General features: G+C 34.6%; 2 protein-coding genes across 2 annotated transcripts; one reads left to right on the top strand and one right to left on the bottom strand.

The window, feature by feature from the left end:
• The first annotated feature begins 259 nt into the window (after window positions 1-259).
• LOC110639761 (NADP-dependent malic enzyme) lies at window positions 260-5,173 on the top strand. Its single transcript, XM_021790835.2, has 20 exons — window positions 260-304; window positions 633-823; window positions 1,052-1,172; window positions 1,273-1,347; window positions 1,532-1,683; window positions 1,767-1,872; window positions 2,010-2,075; window positions 2,376-2,471; window positions 2,578-2,649; window positions 2,747-2,830; window positions 2,922-3,020; window positions 3,451-3,498; window positions 3,591-3,644; window positions 3,767-3,865; window positions 3,944-4,033; window positions 4,136-4,213; window positions 4,324-4,398; window positions 4,476-4,566; window positions 4,723-4,851; window positions 4,940-5,173. Exons 1-20 carry the CDS (start codon window positions 275-277, stop codon window positions 5,026-5,028), a joined length of 1,845 nt encoding a protein of 614 aa, XP_021646527.2. The 5' UTR covers window positions 260-274; the 3' UTR covers window positions 5,029-5,173.
• Window positions 5,174-6,088: 915 nt separating this feature from the next.
• LOC110639769 (uncharacterized) lies at window positions 6,089-14,069 on the bottom strand. The gene is made up of 10 exons (XM_021790846.2): window positions 13,790-14,069; window positions 10,576-10,640; window positions 10,406-10,483; window positions 9,843-9,955; window positions 9,672-9,737; window positions 8,814-8,915; window positions 8,230-8,719; window positions 7,159-7,364; window positions 6,895-7,058; window positions 6,089-6,427 (listed from the first exon to the last, which is right to left on the bottom strand). Exons 1-10 carry the CDS (start codon window positions 13,915-13,917, stop codon window positions 6,292-6,294), a joined length of 1,548 nt encoding a protein of 515 aa, XP_021646538.2. The 5' UTR covers window positions 13,918-14,069; the 3' UTR covers window positions 6,089-6,291.
• Between the last annotated feature and the right edge of the window lie 673 nt (window positions 14,070-14,742).

Raw genomic sequence — 14,742 nt, 5'->3', positions numbered from 1 at the left:
AGTGATACATTATGCTGCAAATGAGAGAGCTTTTATTTCTTAATTAAAATTTCAATAATTAATAATTTATAAAATAAATATAAACAATAATTAAAAAAAAAATGTTTTGCGAAGTTAACAGCTTCAATTTTCAGTTCCGTTGCAGTTAAGCTCTCCCAATCTCTCTCTGTCGGAACGCGAATCAAAGACTTTCTTACTCCAGAAAAAGAAGGCGCAGAATTGTTCTCTCTCTCTCTCTCTCTACCCTTTACCATTCCTTGCACGTTACTGCAATATGGTTACTCTGAAGAGGTCTACTTTTCTGGTACCACTAATTAAACCTGAGCATTCGCAACTCTGTAACTCACTCACATTATCTTTAAATTTCTTTCAAAGCAATGTAAATTCATTTTTTAATTTATTTCAATCAAATTGTCCACATGGGCAGTCTACGTTCTTCCTTTTGACATTGAAGCCAACCCTTAACTTCCATTTTTCAGAATATATATATATATATATATATATATTTAAAAAAAAAAGGAATTCTTGGGTTTCTGTTGCCTATAAAAGGTAGACTCTGTATCTTTGTTTTCCCGAACACAAACTTCGTGTGTCCTGTGTTTTGTCTCTTTTCAGCTTTCTTTTATTTGCAGAGAGTGGCTCTGGGTAGAAGAGTAGAGAGAGAGTTTTGGGCTTTAATGGCTAGTAAAATGATGAATGGTAGTCACTCAATGGAAGAGATGAAGAAGAATGTTACTGTGGGTGGAGGAGTTGAGGACGTGTATGGTGAGGATAGTGCCACGGAAGATCAGCTTATCACTCCGTGGACCGTCTCTGTTGCCAGGTGAAATGGGTTTCTTATTCTTCTTATTGTTTGTTTTAAAACTTTGTTTAAGCTAAGCATATCATTAATGTGTTTTTATAGCTTAAGCCTAGCTATGATGAATTAAGTTTTCAGTACGTTGGATCTTTGCTGGACGGTAGTGTTGCTGATAAATTCATACTTCTTAAGATTTGCAGAATTGGAATTTTTTATTTGTTACTCAGCCTTATAATTCTTGTTCTGTTATAGTGGGTATACTTTGTTGCGGGACCCACACCACAACAAGGGGCTTGCTTTCACCGAGAAGGAGAGGGATGCTCATTACTTACGTGGCCTTCTTCCCCCAGCAATCTTGACTCAGGAGCTCCAGGTTAGCTTGAATGACATTCTCACAATTCAAGCCGATATATTTAATGTTCTAACTTCCAGATTATATGTTTATTGCTTACTTCTATGAAATTGGATATTAGGAGAAAAGGGTGATGCACAATCTGCGCCAGTACAAAGTTCCTCTGCAACGATACATGGCCATGATGGATCTGCAGGTTCTTCTTCATTGATCATAATTCTATGCTGTTTTGGAGTAACTGAAACCGCAAAATTTTCATTTTTGGATCAATTCATATCAAGGTTCTATGCATTATGAATGGAATATAACACAGCCCCTTTGGTACTATAGTTGTTCTACCTTATTGGTGGACGTAACCGGGTCTTTGTATGTTTTTACAGGAGAGGAACGAAAAGCTATTTTATAAGCTTCTGATTGATAATGTTGAAGAACTGCTGCCAATCGTGTACACTCCCACAGTTGGTGAGGCTTGCCAGAAATATGGGAGCATTTTCAGGCGACCTCAAGGTCTCTACATCAGCTTGAAAGAAAAGTATGACCATCTAATAGCTTTCATACTCCATTACTAAATTGCACAATATTCGAGAAGATACTGAGTAGTGAAATTTTTTTTAGGGGCAAGATTCTTGAAGTATTGAAGAACTGGCCAGAAAGAAATATACAGGTTATTGTCGTTACTGATGGTGAGCGTATTTTAGGACTTGGGGATCTTGGTTGCCAGGTAATGATTCCTGGATGTGTTCTCTTTAAGACAATATGTTTTCAATGAATATATGAGTTAAATGCTTAAGTCTCTTTGCATCTCTCAAGAGGTGAATTAGTTATGAATTATAATTTGTAATTTTTCTTATTTCTCAGGGAATGGGGATTCCTGTAGGAAAACTCTCTTTGTATACTGCACTAGGAGGATTACGTCCCTCAGCAGTAAGCTTTACTATAATAATAAGCTATTGTTATCGTTATATTCTCTGTTATTTGATGTCATTTTTCAGTGTTGGCATTATAGTAAAATCTAGGAGCTTTCCAAATAATTCCCTAATGAATGTAAACCATTTTGAAAATATCATTTGTAATATATTGATATATCTGTTCCTCTGATATGCCTCAGTGACCTTCCATGATGGACTTAGATGGTTTAGTTAAATTCTGTGATTGAAGCGAAGTAATATAGTTCATCCCTATTTTAGTTACTGAAATATTCCAGGTTTTGTTCAATATTTGCAGTGCTTGCCTGTGACTATTGATGTTGGCACAAACAACAAGCAATTGTTGAATGACGAGTTCTACATTGGTCTTAAACAAAAGAGGGCAACTGGACAGGTTTAATGATATTACCTTTTTTACCCTCTTTCCAAAATGTGATGCACACTCACAGCCCTTAATGTTTAGTTCTGAATGGTTCATTGGGTTTTCTGCTGTGAATTAGGAATATGCTGAACTTGTAGACGAGTTCATGACTGCAGTTAAGCAGAACTATGGGGAGAAAGTCCTTACACAGGTAAGTTATAAATTCTAATATTGCTAGTTGTAATTTACTTATTTTTTGAGTTTTGGACACTTGAATTTGTTTTTTGAATAATGCAAATATTCTTCAGTTTGAAGATTTTGCAAATCACAATGCATTTGAGCTGCTGGCGAAATACAGCCCAACTCATCTTGTTTTCAATGATGATATACAGGTAAAATGTCATAAAAGCTATTTGTTGTATTAGGAATCCATGCTATCTTCAATGGAATTTCTCTTATTGCAAATTATCTCATTCATTGCAGGGTACAGCATCTGTCGTGCTAGCAGGACTTCTTGCAGCTCTGAAATTAGTTGGTGGAACCTTGGCTGATCACAAATTCTTATTCCTGGGTGCTGGAGAGGTGTGCCTGAAATGCCATAGCCCTTGAAAGCATTGTTCATTTTCTTCTGTAGATAAACTGACTATCAAGTACTCCTTTAAAACAGGATTATTTATCAGTGTGCTTTATCTTTTATCCTCGAACTCATCTGGGTTTTACCTACTTTGGCTTTCACCTCATCAAAAAGCTGTGCCCCCAACCTCTGTCCCCTCTTTGCAAAAAAATTACCTCATCCTCATCATGATTATCTAAATGAGGCTAAGTTTCAATTCCAAATTTTGTGATTTATTTGCCTGGTATCTTAAGCATTGGGAGGTACACATGCACATGAACACCGGCAGGCATGCGAAAATACATGTGCATATTTGTCTTGCTTGTTTATATACATGTTCTTGTTAACTATACATATTTGGTTCTCTTGTTTCTCACTTTTTCCTTTTGGTTGTTGCAGGCTGGAACTGGTATAGCTGAGCTTATAGCTCTCGAGATATCAAAACAGGTATTTATTTGTTTTTATATATTAAATATTCTTTAATTCATTTTCTTGTGCTAATGTTATGGTTAATCATTATTTCTATAATTTTTCTTCAGATTGAAGCTCCAATTGAAGAGACGCGTAAGAAGATTTGGCTCGTGGACTCACAGGTAGTCTAGATGTGGTCTAAAATCCTTGCTACTTTGAAGAATTTTTGCATTTTGCTGAATATCGTGCCTCAAATAAATTTGCATGTGTCAAAGTTGTTGACATGTGATGTTGTCTGCTGCAGGGACTGATCGTTAGTTCTCGTAAAGAGTCACTTCAGCACTTCAAGAAGCCTTGGGCTCATGAGCATGAACCTGTGAAGGAACTTTTGGATGCCGTTAAGGTGTGAAAATCATCTTATATTATGAATTGCTGTCATGGGAGAACTCCTTCAAAGCCTTCTTAAAATTCTGATTTTCAGGCAATCAAGCCAACAGTATTGATCGGATCATCTGGAGTTGGAAAAACATTCACAAAGGAGGTGGTTGAGGCCATGGCATCCTTCAATGAGGTTCTCTCTCTGTCCAAAACGCGCACGCGCGCACACACACACACACATAATACACAGTCATAATGTTGTCTGACTTGAACAACTTGTCAATTTGGCATGCAGAAACCACTAATTCTTGCCCTCTCCAATCCTACTTCACAATCTGAATGTACAGCTGAAGAAGCTTACACATGGAGTGAGGTAAAACAAAAAATTTCCTGCCAGTATTGCTTAAGCTGTACTATCTCACATCAAGCATGTAGGTGATGCGGCTTGATATCTTGATTGTTCTGTTTTTTTACAACCTTCAGGGTCGCGCTATCTTTGCTAGTGGAAGTCCATTTGACCCTGTTGAATACAATGGGAAAGTTTTTGTACCTGGCCAGGTTTTAACCTTTTTCTGAAGTATACTTGTACTGGAAATTACTTAAAACTGGAAATTCACTGTAATAATGTTCTTCAGGCAAACAATGCTTACATATTCCCTGGATTTGGCTTGGGGTTGATCATCTCTGGTGCAATACGTGTGCATGATGATTTGCTTCTGGCAGCCTGTAAGTAGACCAACTGTTGGAGTTATATTTTTATGTCCACAATGCTTTCAATTGTTCCAAACCAGCCCCTCCCAAAGAGTTAACACGCACCTGCACACATACCCAGAACATCTATGCACAACACTGTTTAACCACTGTAATTTCTTCTTGCAACAGCTGAAGCTTTGGCTGCACAAGTAAAACAGGAAAACTTCAACAAGGGACTTATTTACCCTCCATTTTCCAACATCAGGAAGATCTCAGCACACATTGCTGCAAAAGTTGCTGCTAAAGCATATGAACTTGGTGAGTTTGTTTTTCGATTGTGTAGCTTACTCTCATACGCAATGGTTTGCATGATCCATTAATTTTACCTTATTTAATTTCTTCATAGGTCTGGCATCTCGTCTCCCACGTCCTAAGGATCTTGTCCAGTATGCAGAGAGCTGCATGTACAGTCCTGTCTACCGATGCTATCGTTAAACCTGCAGTGTAGTTGTGCACATTTTGTAGCCTGCAATTTTCTCGAAGTTTCTTTTTCCCCTTATTATTATTATTATTATTATTTTGTAATGACTGGATCATAATCCAGTCCTTTATCAATTAAAATTCATAGCTATATTCTCCATTGTTTTCAATAAAAAGAACGGAACAAATTTTAACGATGAGCTTTACCAAATTTAACGATCCTAGGTCGAGAGTTTTCGAGTTTGAATGTCAGTTAAAACTATTTGTTTTGACTATTTGTATCAAAAAAAGAAGAAAAGAAAAAGTTCCAATTCATTTTGTTTTATATATTTTTTTTTCATATATCATTGCATAATTTATTTATTTCATATCATCATATTTTAGTGCATATCCTCCCTATCATTCGCCATTGATACAATTGGGCATCCTTTCCTATTCACTGTAGGCAAAACTTTGCAATACCCCTGCCTTATTTACAGGCATCTTCTCCCATTAGATACTCGTGTTGTCCTCGTTGACTAGGTACAAATTATTTTTCGCACATGTTGGAGGTAGGTTTCACTTTCCAATTATAATAAGGCTTCTCTCACACCGGACAACACTTATGAATGTGTTTTCTTACAAACCGATGTATGGACTTAGAGGGTTTGCAGCAAATTTTCAAGCTTACGCTTTTAGGAGTCCCACATCCAAAAATAACAAGAAATACATCCGAAAACAACAAGAAATTGAAAGTAAATATATAGCATAGGGGAGCCAAGCTTAATTGGCTTAAGCTGTTTTGGCGGAGACAACCCCGAACTCAAACTACTAAACTATGCCAACAATCTTCAGCACTCTCCGGGTCATGCATTTACATTTTCTGGCCTCAAACGCATTGGGTTCCAAAATTAATGTACTCAGATGATATTTATGCAGTCTATGTATTCAAATTATTTTGACCTTAAAAATTATTTACATAGATTGGGAACATAATTAATAAATTAAAGGAACACAGAATGATAATTATCATATTTGGATCCCATTTAATAGAAATGCTACTAGCCAAAAAAAAAAAAATCATTTGGAACACAACTTATTGTTCCAAGCCAGACCTTCCATAGCTTTGAAATTTCTATAGTTCATATTACTTGACAAAGATAGACTTGTCTAAGGTCACAGAAGTTTGTACTATTTTTCCCAAGAGGGGACAAAAGACTAGTTATATATACAGGGTAAGTTCATTAAAAGGCCACAACCAGAATTCAGTGCCGCAGTCAGAAAATTATGATTCTGAACTTACTGTATATCATCAGCAACCTGGGCACTCCGGATTGCCCAAAAAGATCGAGGCTCCAACTTCTTCTTTGTGGCTGTGAAAAGCCACCCCATATGGGATTCACAATTGGCGCAGTATGCTACTGTCCATGCATATCTGCAAAATATAGCAAATCATTAAAGTACTCAATCATCACAAGCATACCCCATGCGTATTATTACTTGCAGTGTCAAATTACAGAACAGAAGCATAAACACTTTAGAATCAGGACAGTTACCACATTGAAACCTACCATATGTAACAGCCTAATTCTGACTAGTATTTGCTCTGCCAACGTTTACAAGATTTATCCTTCTCACTCTCAATAATTAACTCTCTGAAATTATTACTAACTACTAAACCCAAGAAAAAGGATTAGATTCTCTTCCTCTCCTCATCCCCTGTGAAGCTAGCCAAATTATAATACATTGATTCATGGAGGACTATCCCAGTCATTTTACATATAATGATCCCTTATACAAGTGAGTAAAAGAGAAACTTTCACCACTCTTGATTAAAAAGTTGTGCTAATGACTCTTCAAGAAAATAATTAGTAGTACAAAATAGTCGGAAATAATCAATACCCAGGAAACCAGCTGTATTCTGTAGCTGCTACCCCTTCAAGTGCTAAGTCATTTATTCTATAAAAAGTCATTATCTCATGCACAGAACCATGTGGGTTAACATAAGCCCCAAGAGGACCTTCACTAGACATCACCAACACATCACTCCGCCTGGCAATCACAGTCTGCATGGACAAAAGTAAAGAAGATAATAAATTGCTGTGCAATATATTTTACGCTTAGGCTCTTCGATTCAAGTCTAAGCAAGCTTCTTTTTTTGTTTACCTGACAATTTTTACACCGAACAAGATTAAAATTTTTTAGTAAATCAATTTCCTGTTGCAGGCGATATGAAATGCCATCAATCTCCAAAAGCTCCTGCCTTGTGGATTCAGACACAGGAAGTTTACTTGCAATACAAAATGATAAAAGATCAGGTTTTTTCACAAAACCATCCATGCTTGGCGCCCCAACTATCTGTTTCCACATGTCTGCAAAATGGTCAAACCAAACTATTTATGATGGCAGAAAAAGACAACTGTTCATTAAGTCCAGAGTCCACATAATTAATAATGCATAAGACAGTAGAAATAAAGCAACCCAATCTCCTAAATGTAACTGCACGATGAAGAATGTGATGTAAGTAAATTCTTCAATTTACATTTTTGAAAGTAATACCCTGCAAATCCACTCAACTCGGTTTCAGCTCTCTAGGAAATTTAACTTATTTCAAGATTCACAAGCATATTCACACATTTTATTTTTGATAACTTCTGATTTAAATACTCATGTTCCGCTTGTTTTGCAGCGTTACACTCAAGAAATGGATCAATGAAAAATATTTTCCTGGTCAAAGAGAAAACTAAGTCATTTTTAAGGAAAATGTCTTATTCTTTTCAAAAGATGAAGTCATTTTTCAGACTTTGACAATTTTATTAAAATGTGAAAATATTTGTACATGCATGTAAATATATATCATTAATTTAACATTGCAACAATATATACCATTAATTTAACATTGCAACAAAAAAATGTAAAATATTTTCATGAAAAACATTTTATTAGAAACAATTTTCAAGGAAAGCAATTTCCATATACAAGTTATTTTCCGTGAAACAAATGGAACCTTATAATCTGATAACTAGATCAAAAACCATGCACAATTGAAATTACAAAACACAGTTATGATTAAACTATTTCTAGATCATCTTTCTAACAGTGGGTGGGTAAAGCCAAAGTAAATCAAGTCTGCTAAAACAGTGAAACCGCAAATTGAACCTGCATGAATATGTTTGGCCAAGTCTAAGTCAAGTAGTCAACCCTGAACTTCTAATGGAATGTCAAAGAACCAAGTACCTGCAGCCCTTTCAGCAAGGCAATAGGAGTCATACAAACGGTATACCCAGTAGGGCCAGAATGCTCTTGGAACTGTACGAAACTGGTTTAAGTTGGTATTTTTCCAGTGCCTTTTGGAACCTTCCCCTTCGTGAGATTGCTTTGCTGGTGTAGAACTAGGCCCAGAATCACTTGTGCGAGAACTTACAAATTTAATTTCTGAATTAAACTTCTCATCACCACTGCTTGTTGATTCATCCATCATATCATAGTTACAACATGAATCGATTACAGAATGATGGGTTCCCTTTTCAGCCAGTGAAACCTCAATCTCAAGGCTTTCCTCTGAATCATTGTCACTATCTCCATGGCCATGCAATGAGACTTTTGAAGGCACTGTATATGAGACATTATGGCCATTAAAATTACATAATGGTGCCAATTTTCCAAATGCATCCTGTGGTGCCCTTAATGGAAGATCTTCCTGGATAATTTGAAACTCCCCATATGGCTAAACAAATGAAATTTTACACCAAATCAGTCATTAATTATACAGACAGCTGTGAAAGAATGAATAATAATATAACATAAAAATATAGACCAACCACTCCTTCCACATCAATCCAACGTCGTCTTAAACAAATGCGCTGCTGGCCACGAGTAACTACATTCAGTGATCCATCCTCTAACCGCCGGTATTGTCTAATCTATAAACATAACAAGTTCCATAAGCTATTCTGCTCATGTGATATCCGAAAGAATAAAGTCAGTAGCTAGATCACCAGGAAAACAGAGTAATATATTCTCCATGACATATCAAATCTAAAAAATTCCAGCGGACAAGAACCTACCTAGCAAACATTGAGCAATTTGATTTGCAAAAAATAACTGCTCCAAATACATTAGCAATTTTTACAGAATTACGTCATTTTAACTGTATGATGAACATCATACTATCCTCTTTCACAAACTGAGTCCAATGAGCAAAACTACTTGACAACTTCATTACACAATAAATCCTAGAAAGAAACTCCTATGCTTATATGTAAGGAATGCAGTTTGCCAGCATCCTAGGTAACTGCAAGACGATGGCCTCCATTCATGACATCTTGACGTTCCATGCTATATTAGATAGATTTTGCACATATGATTCAACAATAAAGTATTCAAGATTTCCTTTTGTTCTTGCTCATCCATCAATGAATGAAAATCATAAGTGTTTGCCAATAACAACACATGAACCTCTAATATACATTTGTGATTGACATTGAATTGCCATTTAGCAGATTCAAAATATAAAATTTACATTTTTAACAGTACAAATAGTCAAGTAAAAAAACAATTGCACATAAATCTTAAATAATGTTAACAACCAGCTATGAGATATGTACAATTCCATTTAAACAAAATTTACATCCCTAATGCTTAGAAAAGACATACAACAAAAGAGCCTGTGATAATACCTCCGCAGTTGTCCCAATAGTTGCAAACCTTAATTGTCTGCTATCATGATCCCTGTAAGCACGAACCTGGACAAAGTTCCAAGTAATTTCAAGTTTAGGAAAAAAATCTACAGAAAGAAATTCCAGATACAAAATAAGTAAAATAACAAGTTTCAGATTGTGTTCACTGACCACGCCTATAGTGTAAGGAGCATCAACTTGTGTTAATGCCCTCTCAACAGCAGATATGAAATTAGGATGAATAACTCTAAGAGGAAGGATGGCCCCTGGGAAAAGAACAACCCCTGATAAAAGTATCAAATAACAAGATTAGAATACTGACTCAGGGAAAATGGATGAAAGAATGAATCCCCAACACAAATACAGCCAAAAATTAATATTTTACATCTACTTCTCATTCCTCAGCTATATGATAAGGTCATCATGCCTCAAAACTTGCAAGGTTTTGGGCTAATAAGTTGGAATAATTTTAAAGCATATTCTTGAATCACCTTGAACAAAATAATAATAATAATAATAATAATAATAATAAACATGGAAGAAATAAAAGACACCTAGTTGTTTTGTATCTAATTTAAACCATGAATGCATTTAGGCATACACAAAAATCAAATTATGGTCAAAATAAAAAAATTCAAAACTTCTCAGATTATGACAATCACCAATCTCTTCAGATTGCATGCATGCACATGCACACAGAGAAGGAGAACAAAAGAAATTAACGCCACACATACCTTCAAGATAGAACAGTGGAAGAGTTAATATGGCACCAGCTTCTAAGAAAGCCAATCTACGGTGGGTATCTTCAACCTCTGGAATATGCAAATGATATCATAAGTCTCAAATCATTTTAATATGACACATCTTCATCCTTATCAAAAAAAAAAAAATTATGCATGCTTACCACCAAGATAAGTGTGTAATGGAGCCAGGCGAGTGTTAAAAGTATATTCGCCTGATGAAGCACCACTTTAGGTACACATTTGCACACCAGGGGAGGGGGGGCCGAGGCGAGAGACATAGAGAGTAAAGAAATCAGGAAACTATGACAACAATAAATGTGGTATTACACAAATCAAAAGCATGCAGTAAAACTAATGTGTTCAGTTGAATAGATTATCTGGGAACTGAAGGCATTTGATGCAAGAATTAATCTCTTTCACTCAAATTTTGTCAATGACCATCCATTAGTTTAAAAATTTTCAATTACACAGTACACACACACACATAAATACATAAAGAAATCTTACTAATCTTGCTCTATTCTATAGTGCAATGAATTTTACTTCAAGAATCAACAGGATATTTTAAAAATTAAAGGCAAGTAAATTTTTATCAGAATTAATAAGAGCGCCCTGATAGTATGATCAATGATGTATATAAAAATATTGTGTAGCTCGAACAAAGTTGTTCCAAAGTGGTCGGAGTTCAAAGGAGTAAAGCAAGTGAAGTTCAAAAATGAGCTTCTCGAGTCCGAAGTATGGAAGCTGAATATGGAGGCCAATGATATGTGGATACAGATGGCATTAAATATTAGAGAAGTAGCTAGAAAAGTACTTAGAGAGTCTAAAGGACATGGACCACCCTCAAAAGAGAGATGGTGGTGGAATGAAGAAGTACAAAAGGCAGTAAAGAGAAAAAGGAAATGGTATAAGAAATTACCTAAATGTGATAATAATGAGGCATATGAACAGTACAAGATAGCAAAGAAAGAGGCAAAAAAGACAGTTAGTCAAGCAAGAGCACAGGCCTTTGAAAAGTTATATGAGAAACTTGGAACTAAAGAAGGGGAGAAAGATATTTATAGATTGACAAGGAGGAGAGAAAGGAAATGTCAAGATCTCAATCAAGTTAGGTGAATTAAGGATAAAGAAAGAAAAATATTGGTGAAAGATGAGGACATTAAAGAAAGATGGAGAAATTATTTTAATGATCTCTTTAATAATAGTCAAAATGGTAATAGCATGAATATAGATTATAGAAAAGAATGTGAATTATACTAGAAGGATTAGATCTTTAGAAGTAAAGAAAACACTTAAGAGAATGAAAGTGGATAAAGCCTGTGGACCCAATGAAATACCAATTGAAGTGTAGAAGTGTTTGGGAGATATGGGAGTGGTATGGTTAACTAAATTATTTAATAAGATTCTAAACTCAAAGAAAATGCCTGATGAATGGAGGAGGAGTATATTAGTACCTATATTTAAAAATAAGGGAGACATACAGAGTTGCTCAAACTATAGGGGAATTAAACTCATAAGCCATACTATGAAGTTGTGGGAGAGAGTTGTGGAGCATCGACTACGTCATGATACTTCTGTCTCCCTCAATCAATTTGGTTTCATGCCCGGTCGTTCAACTATGGAAGCGATTTTTCTCATTAGAAGCTTGATGGAGAAATATAGAGATGTAAAGAAAGATCTACACATGGTTTTTATTGATTTGGAGAAGGCTTATGATAGTGTTCCAAGAGATGTCTTATGGAATGTGTTAGAACAAAAGAGAGTATCTATTAGGTACATATAAGTGTTGAAAGATATGTATGAAGGAGCAACTACTATTGTGCGCACGGTGGGAAGGGATACAAGAGATTTTCCGATCTCAATTGGATTACACCAAGGATCAGCCATAAGCCCTTACCTTTTTACATTAGTTTTAGATGAATTGATAAAACATATACAAGAGAGTATTCCTTGGTGCATGATGTTTGCGGATGATATTGTTCTGATAGATAAGATACGAGAAGGAGTCAATAGAAAGCTAGAGCTTTGGAGAAGTGCTCTAGAGTAAAAGAGTTTTAAGTTAAGTAGAACGAAGACAGAATACAAGCATTGCAAGTTCAGTGAAGGTCAAACTGGTGATAGGGAAGGAGTTAGTTAGAATGGAGTTGTACTGTCCCAAAGTAATTACTTTAAATATCTAGGCTCAATCCTTCAAGTAGATGGGGGATGTGAGGAGGATGTTAGTCATAGGATTAAAGCCGGATGGTTGAAGTGGAGACGTGCCACGGGAGTTTTATGTGATCGTAAGATTCCCAATAAGTTGAAAGGAAAATTTTACCGTATAGCCATACGACCGGCTATGTTATATGGAATTGAGTGTTGGGCACTGAAATAGTCGTATGTGTTTAAGATAAGAGTTGCAGAGATGAGAATGTTAAGGTGGATGAGTGGCTATACTAGACTAGATAAAGTCCGTAACGAGAGTATTAGAGAAAAGGTAGGAGTGGTGCCAATTGAACATAAATTGAGAGAAGGGAGATTGAGGTAATTTGGTCATGTGAAGCATAGACATACGGAGGCTCCAGTTAGACAAGTAGAGCACATTAGGTTAGAGGATAGAAAGAAAAAAAGGGATAGACCTAAATCGACTAGGAGGAAAGTAGTACAAACATGACCTTGAAATATTACACATTTCTGAAGATTTATCTCAAAATCGTTTAGAGTGAAGAAAGCTAATACATATAGTCGACCCCAAAATTTGAGATAAAGGGCTTAGTTAGAGTTGAGTTGTTGCCTAGCTCGGCTTGGTTCAAGGTTATCACTCACCTGACCGAGTCCCGCTCCCCCAATCCCCTTCTCAAACAAAAAAATGTCATCTCCAAAAAAAAAAAAATTTGATTCCTCAATCTGTTTCAGCACTCAACATGACGTCATGGCTCATGACCTAAATTTGATCGATTTAATGATACTTCTATGCTTCATTGCTCAATCTTCAAGCAAGTAAACAAGGGCTTAGGTGCATAAACTAAGCAATTAAAACCCATTGCCATCAGATAATGAGCAAATAATTATAGAAGTTGAACTGACATAAATTTCAAAAGAAGGAAGGACAGAAAATAAAGTGAACGAAAAGCTCTAGTGACTGACTGACATTATAGCCATTTCTTTGTCTCCATTTTCCACAAAAATAAAATTTAAATCAAAACTAAGACGATCTAAAAATTCTAGAAACAAGTAAAATCCAAAAGGCATATATAAACCCTAAACCCCCAAATCATAGATAAAGGCAGTTATTAGTACATCAAGTTGACGTTATATAAAAATAAAAAAGAGAAAATCAAATTGACAACCAGAAAAAAAAAAAAGCAGAGAATTAGTAGAAATGGCAGTGATTACGCGGCGTCACGTTCATCGTCCGATGAGTTGCTTTCCTCCACTTCCTCTACCTGTAATTCCTCAAATTCAAGCTCTCGAATCTGCTCCATCTGGTATCTCTCTGCTTCGAGAATTCCTTGGTCATCCATTTGCTGAAACTGAGTTTGTGTATTTTTTGCTTTCCGCTTGTACCCACCACTGAGATCGGCTCCGGCTCCGCGGCGAGTTTCCAGAAAATTATTCAATTACCATTTACCCGTCAGTCTGTCGCAGCATATTTGCCACGTCATGATCCTCTCACCTGATTTCTAGTAGAATATAAAAATAATAAAAAATAAAATAGTATTTTAAATTTATTATATTTTATTTTTTAAAAAAATAAAAACTAATTAAATAATTTAAAATTTTTTAAATCATATGATTAACTTTGCCAATTTAAAATATAAAAAATTTTTATATTCTGTTAATATATTAAAAAAACTGAATATTATCTTATTAATATTAATAATATTTATTTTTTATATTTTAAAACGATTAATATATTTTTATAATTTTATAATATTTTATTTATAATAAATATTGATTAATATACATTGAATATTAAAAAATAGAATTATAATAAAATTATGTTTTATATATATTTAAGATATTTTATAACTCTTAAAATTTTCTTGCCAATTAGATATTCTAAATCTATTAGAATATCTTTATAAATTTATATTATTTATAAAAAAAATATTAATTCATATTAAAAATAAAATTTTAATAAAATTATAAAAAAATATCGAAATAATATTTCTTCATAATTTTCTTTTGATAATTTTATTTTTTTAATATCTAAATTCAATTCTTATTGTTAAATCAAAATTAAATTTATTAAAATATTTAATATTTATATAATTACACTTTTTAAATTTTACTTCATATTTTCATAAAAAAAATTAAAATATATTATATTATTAAAATTATGAACA

Source organism: Hevea brasiliensis, chromosome 4 (genome assembly GCF_030052815.1).
Source record: "Hevea brasiliensis isolate MT/VB/25A 57/8 chromosome 4, ASM3005281v1, whole genome shotgun sequence".
Classification (NCBI taxonomy): domain Eukaryota; kingdom Viridiplantae; phylum Streptophyta; class Magnoliopsida; order Malpighiales; family Euphorbiaceae; genus Hevea; species Hevea brasiliensis.
The sequence above is the reverse complement of the archived record's forward strand: the minus strand, read 5'-3'. Positions and strand labels throughout refer to the sequence as shown.

Bases quoted from the DNA above. Each gene is read 5' to 3' on its own strand.
- LOC110639761 (XM_021790835.2), top strand. From the start codon at position 275: ATGGTTACTCTGAAGAGGTCTACTTTTCTG. The intron at 2,472-2,577 runs GTTTAATGATAT...GCTGTGAATTAG, and splicing joins AAAAGAGGGCAACTGGACAG to GAATATGCTGAACTTGTAGA. The intron at 2,650-2,746 runs GTAAGTTATAAA...AATATTCTTCAG, and splicing joins GGGAGAAAGTCCTTACACAG to TTTGAAGATTTTGCAAATCA.
- LOC110639769 (XM_021790846.2), bottom strand. From the start codon at position 13,917: ATGGATGACCAAGGAATTCTCGAAGCAGAGAGATACCAGATGGAGCAG. The intron at 9,956-10,405 runs GTATGTGTGGCG...TACTTTTATCAG, and splicing joins TCCACTGTTCTATCTTGAAG to GGGTTGTTCTTTTCCCAGGG. The intron at 7,365-8,229 runs GTACTTGGTTCT...ACCATTTTGCAG, and splicing joins CCTTGCTGAAAGGGCTGCAG to ACATGTGGAAACAGATAGTT.